General features: G+C 44.1%; 1 protein-coding gene across 1 annotated transcript; it reads left to right on the top strand.

Moving 5' to 3' along the window:
• Positions 1–2,850: 2,850 nt before the first annotated feature.
• AARD (alanine and arginine rich domain containing protein) lies at positions 2,851–7,137 on the top strand. Its single transcript, XM_007451689.1, is given in 2 exon segments — positions 2,851–3,189; positions 6,973–7,137. Coding segments are annotated over 2 exon segments (504 nt in total).
• The last annotated feature ends 5,142 nt before the right edge of the window (positions 7,138–12,279 follow it).

Genomic DNA, 12,279 nt, shown 5'->3' with positions numbered 1-12,279 from the left:
GAACACATATAAAGAGCTTCCATCTGGCTGTCTCTCTCTCTGTCTCTCTCTCTCTCTCTCTGTCTCTCTGTCTCCCTCTCTCTCTCTCTCTGTCTTGTTCTGAGGTAGGCTGGCCACTACATCATGAGGGCACTCAAGCAGTCCTGGTGAAGGGTCCACATGGAGAGAAACTAAGGCTTCCCACCAAACACCAGCACCAATTTGCCAGCTATGTGAATGGTCCACCTTGCAAGCAGACCCTCCAGTTCCAATCACATCCAGCTTCGGATAACATTTGACTACAATGTCATGAAAGTCCCAGATGATAATCTAAGCTGTTCCCAAACTCTTGTCCACAGAAACCGTAAGAAATGATGTTTATTGTTGTTTTAAGCCACTAAATTTGGGGATAATTTGTTATGCAGCAATGGATAACTAATACATTTCCTAACACAAATGTCTCTGCGTATTATATTCACTCTGATTCACCAATGCTTCCATTCATTTTACTTGTATAAAAGAAAAAAAATTGTAAAATTCAAGATGCACCACAGATGAAAAAATTGATCTATGGAAAATAATTAATTTGTGATAAAACCAATTTATTCTAAAACACCATTTTGTCTTGCTGGTTTACTTTCACAGCCTGAGCACTCTGTATAATACTTGGTATATAAATAAGATATTAAATAACTACTGCTGAATGAATGAATGAATTTGTTCTTTCAGGCTTTAAGCTTCTGGAGGACAAAAACTGTGCTTTATTCACCTTTTTTTCTCCCTTACATGGGACAGTGCTTAAATGAACATGCACCGTTCACTGTTTGTTGAATTAAATCAAACTTAACTGAAATTCTTGTTGAAGAAAATGATCTGGAAACAGAAGTGAAAAATCACGGCAGAAAACTAATTTTAAATATTTCTGGACTTCCCTGGTGGTGCAGTGGTTAAGAATCCGCCTGCCAATGCAGGGGACATGGGTTCGAGCCCTGGTCCGGGAAGATCCCACATGCCGTGGAGCAACTAAGCCCGAGCGCCACAACTGCTGAGCCTGTGCTCTAGAGCCCGCGAGCCACAACTACTGGGCCCATGTGCCACAACTACTGAAGCCCGCGCGCCTAGAGCCCATGCTCCGCAGCAGAAGCCACCGCAATGAGAAGCCAATGCACCGCAACGAAGAGTAGCCCCCGCTCTCGCCACAACTAGAGGAAGCCTGTGCGCAGCAACAAAGACCCAATGCAGCCAAAAATAAATAAATAAATTTATATATAAAAAAATATTTCTACTGCACATTGACTGGTGCTGGTTTTCAAGCCCCACCACCTATCACATACATGCATAAAAACCACAAATTTAAAAAACTTAAATATTTAAATTTATATTCAGTTAGTTCCTAGTAGACCATATGGATTTTCATAATTTCCACCAATAGAACACATCTTCAAATGTTTCTAGAGAATCTTTATGACAAATAAATGATAGGTATATGACTGTGCTTAGGTTGTAAACTATTGTAAGGTGGAAGATTGAATTTGGCAGATTATTGGCAGAATTGGTAACCTGCACTGCTCCTTATCCAGTTGAGCCTTAAGCCATTTCCGTAGAGTTGAATTTTATGAGCACAGGGAATTTGAACATTCAGTCATACAACTGAGCAACTTCTTTTCCTCTTTGGGAGGTAGTGTGTATCCAAGGTGTGTCTGTCTCAGTGGTTCAGAGCACAAGCCAGACTTCCTGGTGCAAATCCCAGGCCCACCATTTACCAGTTTTGTCATCTTTGCTTTACAGCTTAACATCTGCCTTAGTTTCCTCACCTGTAAAATACAGAAACTAATAGTAACTTCCTCACAGGGTTATTGTGAAGATAAAATGGGTTAATATATGAAAAGTGCCTGACACACAGTAAACACAATTAGCTCTTACTGCACTCAATGCCAATCACGGACTTGGAACATTGCAGGTGACTTGTAAATCATTATTAAACGAATGATTAATTCTGGATTTACTGTATGGACATCTCTGCCCCCTTTCTGGATGGGGGGGGTAGGTATTTGCATTCTATGATCACACAAAAATTTTGACTGTTTATTCCTTTTTAGAAATTCTCGATTAGATCCAAAAGAGGCAGCTGATTCTGTTCATTGATAAAGGATATACAAGTAATATTGGCACCTGATTACACTGAATTGGGAATTAGAAAATAACACACTCTGGAGTAAGAGGAATTTTTATTTTTCATTTTAACCCTTTCACAATGTGAAAGTGGCAGAAAGGTGTCAAGTATAGAAAAGAACACGGAGTTTCAGAATCGAAGTGTCTTCTGCATTGCTGGGCTTGTGGAAAGATCATTCTCTCTAAGTTTCAAACAGGGCCAAGCTTCTCCCACTTGATTGTGGGCAACGCCTGGGATTGGTACGAGGCCTAATCAGACTTTATATCCACAACACCTGTCACAGTGCCTCAGTCGGTAGAAAGCCAGAGAAAACTATTTTACAGGGCTGAAATATTAATAATCGAGGCAACCAGGGCCTCAAACTTTCCATCTGTACCTCAACTTCCACCTACCTGGATGGACCCAAGTCTTCCCTTAGAACGACATTCCAAGGAGCAAGAAAAAGGGAGCCAGTTGAAACCTCTTCTCGGAGTTATGGGAACCACTTCCTTCGTCTGTTGCTAAGGAGGGAAGGACAGAGATGAGGCTGGGGGAAAGGAGCGCCTCTGCTCGGCGGAGCAATAGCCCCGTCCCACTTGGCAGTGGTCCCGCCGGTTCCACGAGTTACCCCGCCCCCAACCTCACCCGCCCTCATCTCGCACTCGGAAACAAACCCTTAGCAATACACGCCTGGAAGCCTGGAACCCGGCGTCTCCGAGATGTCCCTGGGGGACTACAGCCGCCGCAGAGAGGGATCTTCCCGGGGGCCCCACGGCATCCTAGTTGGCGCCGGCCTCAGGCCCTCAACCCTGCCTCCCTCACGAGGCTTTCCCGGAGGCGGCGAGAGCGTGGCCGGCCCGGAGGAGGCCCCAGCCGCCAGCCCGCTGCTAGAAGACCTCCGGCAGCGGCTGGCGAGCGCCTTCCAGCGGGCGGCGCCGCGCGGCGTCTCGAGGCGCTCGCGGGAGGAGGAGGAGGCGGCGCAGGCGGCGCAGGCGGCGCGGGAGGAGCAGAGCCGGACGCGCGTCGAGAGCGCCCTGGCCGGGCTGCGCGCCGAGCTGGTGAGCGCGCTGGCGGCCGGCTCTCGGGGCCGCCTCTCCCGGGGCCCCCGGCCGCGGGCCGCGCACGCGCCCCACCGAGGGCTTGGGAGGCCGAGCGCCGCTTTTCCCAGGGAGAGGGTGAGGCCGTGCCGCGTGGGCGAGCTGGGCACCGGCCGTCGATCTTCCACGACCGTACCGATGCTCCTGCCTCCCAGGCAGCATCCAGGAGGGAAGCGGTAGGTGCTGGCTGGCTGTCGAGGGCTGAGTCTACTAGTGACACACCCGAGACCTCCGTCACCACCCCTCCCCAACTTGTTCTATTATTTTTCTACCACATAGAAAGTTCCCTCTAGGGAACTCATAGTACGCGTATGTTATGGGGCTCGGAGGCGGAAGTTTCAATGAAATGAACTCACGGGATGGATGGAGCGAGTCCATCAATAACTGTTTCTTTTTATTCTGCAAGTCTTATCTTTCCCCTGGGTAAGAATTCAGAAAACAGGAAATGATAATAAGGTATTTTGTAAAATTGTAGCTTTTTAACGTTAGGCAGGAGGAACTGTAGGTAAATATTTTAGTTACTGTTTTGTGATTTAAACAATTTCCAAGTTAGGTACAATTTGAAATGGACAAAATGAATAAGAGCAATTTAAGCTTTAAAACGGTGCTGCCTATGAATATGTGTAGTGGAGATTTGGAAAGTTCTAGTCTTTTGCATTGAATACTAATGAGATGTTAACCACTACATTAGAAGGGATTCAACCATCAGTCAGTTGTCTGATTTAAGAACCTTAACAGTTTATCTTGTTTCTGAGTTTAAGAAGGGCAAGAAGGTAGTCAATTTAATTTTACCTGTGTTAACAATTTGAATTCGACAAGGTATGTATTAATTCTGACCCAGCCATATCGGAGAAACACACGGTTTTCATCAGATACCTGAGCAGTGGCTGGGCGAGACCCCTCATTAGTAGAGATGGCCTGGAGGGGTGTGCTATGGATGAGGATGCCCACTGGAAGGCTGAGACAGGGCTTAGTCACCCTGTGCTGCTGACCTGGGGTGTCACCATCCCTCCCGTACCTCAGCTGACTTTTTTTTTTTTTTTTGCGGTACGTGGGCCTCTCACTGTTGTGGCCTCTCCCGTTGTGGAGCACAGGCTCCGGACGCGCAGGCTCAGTGGCCATGGCTCATGGGCCCAGCCGCTCCGTGGCACGTGGGATCCCCCTGGACCGGGGCACGAACCCGTTTCCCATGCATCAGCAGGCGGACTCCCAATCACTGCACCACCAGGGAAGCCCTCAGCTGACTCATTTAAATCAAGTGAAGAAATTATATTCAGTAAGCTCCGAGGCACTTGAACCTTCACATTCTAACTAGTCGTTACACTAGTAGGAGTTTTAAGCAAGTAATGCACCAGGGGTAGGGAAGAGATGGAGAATAAAATTCCAAATAGATGAGGGTTCAAATCCCAGCATTAACATTTACAGGCTCTGCTCTCACTGTTCCTATTACTTTAGGAATGCTAATTAGCAAGTTTGGGTTTCAGCTGTAAAATGGAAATAATAAACTCATAGGATCACTGTAAGTATTGTATGAGATAATGTTATATAAAGTGCATAGAACATAGACACTACTCAGTTGCTCTTACTGTGTTTTGGTTGTGCCCCCAAAGTGACAGATACATAGGCATGGAAGATCAAGGGTTTTTCTGGAAAGGACGCAAGGAATGTCACACATACACAGATGCTGTGTTCCTGAGATTATAGATCATGGTCAACATCTTGGCCAACCATTTCACCATTGTGTGTGACCAGTCATGAAGACGGAAAAGAATGTGGATCCTCAACACCATCACCACTAGAAGAAGCCGTTTTTGATAATGGGCCATTAGCCAGTTTTCTGTAGGAACTGGCACCCATCCATACATGTATGTCCACACATCATCTGTTAGGGTGGTATTTGTGTAAGGAACAATGATGAACAGGTTCAGTTAATTTAGAGACATGTTGCTATTTATGAAATGTTATTTATGCTATTATTTGTTGTTTGAATTGGTCGTCTTAGTGGCTTGCATTGAATTCCAGGGCCTGTGAGTGAATTCCAGGGGTTCTATATACCTAAAATTGTATGCCAAATTTTGTATGCACATAAAATGCGCTTCTTTCCTAGCTTTCATTAGATTCTCAGTGGGATCCATGAGGAAAGAAAATTAAGGAATCATTGGTGTTTGACTTTCCTAAACAGGTGTGAGTTACACATACTTTGTTTTGCTTAGATGGTGAGCCATTATCAATAATTTAACTGCTTGATTCTTGGCATGAAAGTAGAGGACGGGTGTTCATCAGTTTCTCCATTTAGTCATTCCTTCACTCAGTCTTTTAACAAACACACAGAGAACCCACCATGTTGCGTGAGCAGGCAGTGCACCCCTAGCTGGGGATACAGTTATGAATAGGAACAAACTGTGCTCAAAATCATCAGTCTAGTGTAGGCTGTGTGCTAGGAGAGGCACATGTACAGAACGCTGTGGAAACACAGATAAGGCGAGACAGAGAAGGCTTCTAAGAAGAGCTCAACAGGAAGTGGGTGGCAAGGGGCAGAGCGGGCAGAAGATGTGGCTCAGTACGATGTGTTTATTCTGGGACAGGCAAAGTTTCTGAGCAGCTGCAGTGGGAGCTGGTGTGGGAAGAGGGCCAGGAAATAAAGCTGGAAGAGTAGGGCAGGTTTATAGGGTGTCCGTTCCACACTGGAGAACAGAAGCTTCCTGTAGGCAAGGTGCCAGGGCTTCTTGTGCTAGTGGTTGTGTTGTTACTGTCTGTTTGCTGGATGTTCATTTTCTTTATTCTTTGCAAATTCTTGCTATCAAAGAAATGGTTCCAGGTGCTGAAGAATGAAGAAAAATATGTCAGAGGAAAACTGAAAGAAATTTTATCCAGTGACTTTATTTTGCAAATTAGGAGGGGACCGCCCATATTTGCTTTTTACCAGCGGAATGTCCTGGTTCACCCTGGGGTGGTTTCTTTTGGTGAGTTGATGAGGGGTTTTCAGCAGAGAGAACAGGTTCTCATGAACTGCATTAAACAAGACCCTAATTGAAGAAATATGCAAATAGTTGATTACTAGTTTTCAACTATAATGCAAAGATTATGTTGGACCAAGCTTTGTCAGACTGCCTCTTAGGTACATTGCCCGAGAGATCGATCTATTTCTTAATACACGAAGACCTTCACAAACTCCCACTGGAGGGAGGGTATAAATCAGCCTTGCTATATAACAGATTTCACTCTACAGTGAAAATTGTTAGATTCTATAAGTACACATAAAGGGGTCGTTAAATGTTTTGCTCAACAGGGAGACCATTTAAAATCCTAAAAACTTGAAATGACAAGTAATCAAGTAAATGGGCCCAGGTCCTGAAAGTTCAGGTGGCCCTGAACAGTTATCCTGGAGCTCAGAAAGCTCATAAAGATAAATGATTTCCTCGCAGATCACATGCCATTGCTTGGAAACAGCCTTCTATGCACAGGAATTTTTCAAATGGATGGCTCTGTGCATGAGCTTTTTTAGTTTTCATTGCAAGGCCATTTCAAAAGCTATTTGTATATCTGGATTTTACCTTGTCGTACAGAAAGTCAGTTTTATAGTCAGGCCAAACAGTCAGAACTGGAGAATAAGATGAGAAATACACCTTTCTTGATATCTTATTTTCCTTTCCTACAAAGTCCTTATTTTTCCTGTGCAGAGAGCAGTTTCATTTGCTCCATATCTCAGGCTAATAAAAATCCTTATTTTTTTCTAACTTTTAGCTGGAAATGCATTTCCAGAATTGCCAGCTGGCCAGAACTTTGCTGGATTTAAACATGAAAATGCAGCAATTGAAAAAGTATGAACTGGAAATTGCATCAGAATTGCAAAGCTCGGAAGATAATGTCGTGAATATGGAATGAGGAAACGCACAGAAGACGATCTGAACCCTAAAAATAACACAGACAGCTCTGAAACAATTCTGACAGTAACATTATGGATGCTTTGTGTAAGACTTTAGGGGCAATTTTTAGGCCAAACGCTTTGATGCCATGGGGAAGTGACAGAAAACATCTACAAGAGGGGAGAGAAAATGGTATGTTGTCAGGTTTTAAAGTTATGTATTCATTGTTTTGGCTGGGAAATAGAAGTCAAAAGAATGTACTGAAGAATGCCTTAATGCCAATTTCCAGCATTCTATCCTGTGCCATCTTAACTTTCTGATGTTATCTGAACTTTCAGAATCTGTGTTTGCTTTTCTTCTACTTGATTATTCTTGGTTTGTCTGCCCAGTTAGCTGTTCAGTAGGCTTTCCTTCCCGTCCTGTCCCCTTTTTGGAGAATTACTCCTGCCTAGATTCCAACCATACCCTTCAGGTAGAGTCTACCATTAAGGGTGTCTCACCTCATTGGATATAGTCACGCAGATCCAGGCAGTTTGATCAACTTGTCCTCAGGAGTTTTTGAACTTGAACTAAGGGAGCAGATGAATATTAGAAGCTGATGGGAGAAGCTGTGGAACAGAGGGGATTGGAAGCTGCTGGTGGCCACCACGTGAGAGAATGGAATCTCTAATATAGGAGGTCAAAACAGCACCACTGAGAGCCCAAAAGGGGAGGGAGAGAGCTGCTCTTCCTTGTCTCAGGGGTGCAGCTGCTTAAATCCCCAGCCCTTGCTGTCATTTGGGTACATGAAAATCCTCTGATAGCCTCCTAATACCATCTCCTTTTGCCTAAGTCAATTGAGTTGGAGTTTTATGACTTGTACGCAAATGGTTCCCAACTAACACAATTCCTTTGTTACGCTTTTAGGAGTTAAAATGGTTTATGTTGAATTAGAATATCTACCTCTACCTTAAAAGTGGTTCCTTCTTAATGTAAAAAATAAAGTTCATAAAAAAATAGTTGCAGATCTCAGCGATACTCATAATGGTCATTGTCTGTAAAAATAAATATTAATTTATAAAATGTAAGTCATTTGCATATTTAATTAACAATAAAAATTAGTTCTGGAAGACAAAGGAGAACAGAATGGACATGGTCTTTCTCTTAAATACAAGTTGTTTTATGTGTGTGAGGGTTTGAGGATTATCTGAACCAAGTTTAGTTTGTCCTTAACTTTTTTTGATTACTCTAAGTGAATTATTTCAGCTCTTTGGTACTTAATTTCTTCCCTCTGTACAACTGAGGTATTACTGTGTTCAACTTACGGGACATTGTCAGTGAGCTGTCAGCGATATCCTGATATCTAACCCCTGGATTTCTTGAGAAGTTCTGCATATAAGCCCTTGGCTTATAAACATACAGACTGGTTTCTTAACTTATACTTGTAAAAGAGATTTCCTATACGTCTCTTCCTCAAAGTTATAGAAATTCTGAGGAAAGAGGCAGTGGAATTCCTGTGATCTGTTCTTCGAAAAAGAGTCTACTCAAATGTTGGAGCAGTCATTCTAAAGTACATTTTACAATTTATTATTTACAAATTCTTGCGATTTTGTGTTTAGCAAATACTCAAGATGATTCATTTTATAAGCTCAATTCCTTACAGAATACAGAGTAGCTGACATTGTTTAGCATTCATGTGACTAATTCAAGTCTACTAAAAATGTGCTCTCTTGGGAATCAAAAGAAAGAAACAAAAAGAGAACTTCTGAAAATGGATGCATTGTTTTCCCCTTTTTTCAGACAGAAAAAAAGTCCACCATTTATCATAAAGTTTTTGTCACCAGTTTTTTGTCCTATCTTTCAGCGATAAACTTTGGATCACTGTATCTTTTAGGAGTGACAAATGGAGAAACAGAATAAGAAAGTCTTTGTTTGGAAGCCCTCATCGGTGGAGGTGGCCTGTGATATCAGCTGTCGATAGAGAGATACAGTGAGAACTTGATACTTGGGACACTATTGCTATTAAATGTTTTTGCTTTGTTTCCCCTCATAAAGTGAATCCTGCTCTCATACCATATCCCTCATCTTTTTTCTTTTTTTTTTTAAGTGGAAGCCAGACTGTGGTTTTTTGTTTGTTTGTTTGTTTGTTTGGCGACTGCAATCAGCTGTTTTTTTTAGCTTGCTGGATCCTGGTCCTGTCTGCTGCACACGGAAAGACAACAGGGACTCACTTCTAAGGGATGTGGGGATGCACTTCCAATGGCTTCACTTCTTCACTTTCCAGAGTGTTTAAATAAGCTAGAGCAACAGTGTGACATTTTAAAGAAATACGAGGTGGAAGGGACCAAACTACTGCCAGCTGGAGGGGAAAATGAGAAAATAATTATAACCTAAATTATGCAACAGGAAAGCAGTAACTGGATAAGTCGAAGAAAGTAAGATGTTCACCTCAGTAGCGGATAGAGAGGACCAAAGAAAAGAAAATGACAAAAACAGTTTAGCGAGGAAAATATGGCATTGAGGTTTTTCAAATGACGATTTCTCACAGCTTTAATTATGGGGGGCCTAACCATGTTGTCAGGGAATGGGCTTTCACTCTATGGTGCTTGGTTAGCATCTACCACTGAAGAGGTGCCAAATTAATTATGACAGTTAGGAGCTTTGCACAGGTTGTTAGGCTTTACATCCCTTTACAGGTGGCCTGGATGAATCCACGTCTTGTTTGGCTTGCCAGACTACTGCTGTAACACGTGATTCTGGAGCGCCCAGCCAGGGGATGGATCACAGTCTGATGTGGGTAAACCCGTGATGGCTGAGCCTACACCAGTGGGATGGGATGCACAAGAATCCCATCTCCCCTGGTCCCTTCCCAGGCAGGGTACGGGGCCCCACTCCAGCCATCAACTCTGTTTATTTACCACTGTCATCACTGCCGGAGTCCCTCCCGGCCGTGAGTCTGGCACAAGGCCCTCCCGTGCCAGCTGTTTCCTCTCTTTCATTTTTGCTGCTGCCATCACTGCCGCTGCCTCTCCTGCCTCTTTGGCTGTATTATTAATGAGGGTTATGGAAGGATTAGAAATATGGGGAGGTTTTGGGTTGAAGCTATGCCACTCTGCCTACCTCTGGGTCTGGCAGCCTCTTGTTTCACCTGGACCAAGGGAGCCATGCACCATCAGTGCTTCTGGGTCCTGCCTCCAATAAATGCTGGGGTTTACAAGGCTCCACTTCCTCCTTAAGAACCACAGTGCCGCCATCCTTCTCTTCTGGGACCAGTGAAGGGGGCGGACCCTTGGAATGTAACGATAAACCAGCAATGACATGAGCCACCTCTCCTGTGCCCCGTGTTGGGCCAAGAATGCCACATGTATTAGCTTATTTAATCCCATGATGATTCGTATGCACGTAGAACATGGTTTTGAGGTCATCTGTCCTTCACATTTAGCCAGCTTTATAACCTGAAGCAAATTGCTTCAATCTCTTTAGATGTGTCTAAAGAAGCTAGTCAAAATGGTACCCGTCTTACTGAAATCTTGAGGAGCCCAAGCTCCTCGAAGCAGGTTTGGGAGACAGAGTTCGTGGTGAAGCTCTTCGACATTCTGTGTGTTTCTTTTACATCTTCAGTTCTATGTGATCTCACTGCCCTTTTGGACTCAGACCTTTCCTGTGCCTGCTTCTTTCTTCATCATGTCTTTATGTCTAACGTTCTGCCACCTGCTCTCTGTTGTGATGTTGACTCTTCTGCTGGTTGATAAATTGATTTACTAAACTTGAGAGGAGGCACCAGGGAGATATGAAATGGCCAATAACTGCTACTTACCAACCGCTGAATCTGCCTGGCACACAGCGCCATGTGCGTTTAAAACTCGATCATCCCAGCAACACTGTGAGGTTGGAACTATTGCTTTTTCCATTTTATCAAGGAGGAAATGATAATCAAAGGGGCCATGCAAGTGGAGCTGTCAAGATTCTTGTCCAGAGCTGAGTGTAGTCGGGCTTTTGAGAACCTCCCAAGGTAATCAGGGAGACCCAGACATAAGTGAATAAATTTGATATTATAACAGAAAGTGTTAACAGAAGGCTGTATGAAGCACTACGGATGCTTTCTACAAGGGTCAGACAAAGAAGGCTTCCTTGAGGACCTGACCCCAGGTTCTTTCTGTTTCACCTGGAAAAAAAGCACTCATTTTGTGCCTCACATTCTACATAGACAAGTTGGGTGATCTGGAACACATTACTCCATTCTGTTTGGGCCTCATTTCACTCGTTTGAAAATGAGAGAAAGAGTGGAGTGGCCTCTAAAACATTCCTCTAACTTGGACACTCTATCCTCCTCCAGCCCTGCCTGCTTGTAACTGGACTCTCCGTCACTCACCTCTGACTTGCCCAGATGTCCTGACACCTGTGATGGCGCAGTGGGCTGCTGACTGTTTATCACTGGCCCTTGGCCATGAGTCGTACTCTTCTGGTCCCAGCCCTGGCCCCGACCATGGCCCTGGCTGTTGATGCAGTCTTGATGATGATGAAAAGCAATTCTTGTCACTCTTGGATGCCTCTCTTCTCTTCTCACCCACACCGTGACTGCAGCCAGGGGAAAAGGTCACATTTGCACTTCAGAAGGAGATAAGCATGGCTCAGACCTTTTATGTGTTAGACTTTTGGAAGCAGCCTGGCAGACTGCCTGCCCAGGCGGTCACTGCAGGCTGAGAGCAGTGTAACATGCAGTTAGCCGTGCGGCCTCTGGAGTCTGGCGATGGAGCTGGCATCCTGGCTCCTTCACTGACTCACTATGTTATTATCGCTGAAGTTCAGTTTGGTTCTGTGTAAAGTAATATTATAATAATCACACCTACCAACCCCAGGGACTTGCTGTGAGGATCTAATGGATTAATGTATGTTAAGTGTTTAGAATGCTCTCAAGTAGTGTTTATTCTGACAGCCCACCTAACAAACATTTTGCTCATCCTTCTTGTCTATTGGAAGCACCCGATTCCAGGAGAGATTGAGAATGACAGCTTCACTTTTCTCAGCCCTTCTGGGAGCTCAGAATGGCCATAGAATCCAGTTTTGTCCAATAAGACATAAGGGAAGTTTGCTGGGGTTTTTCTGAGAAACATTTTCTTTTCCTACAAAAGGAGAAAGAGGAGGTAAGCTCTCTTCTTTCTTGCTTAGGAACACTGTCACATGAGGTTGTAAAGCTTGCACCTGC

The sequence above is a fragment of the Lipotes vexillifer genome, unplaced genomic scaffold, assembly GCF_000442215.2.
Source record: "Lipotes vexillifer unplaced genomic scaffold, Lipotes_vexillifer_v1.1 scaffold440, whole genome shotgun sequence".
NCBI lineage: Eukaryota > Metazoa > Chordata > Mammalia > Artiodactyla > Lipotidae > Lipotes > Lipotes vexillifer.
This window is presented reverse-complemented; position numbering and strand designations above follow the sequence as displayed.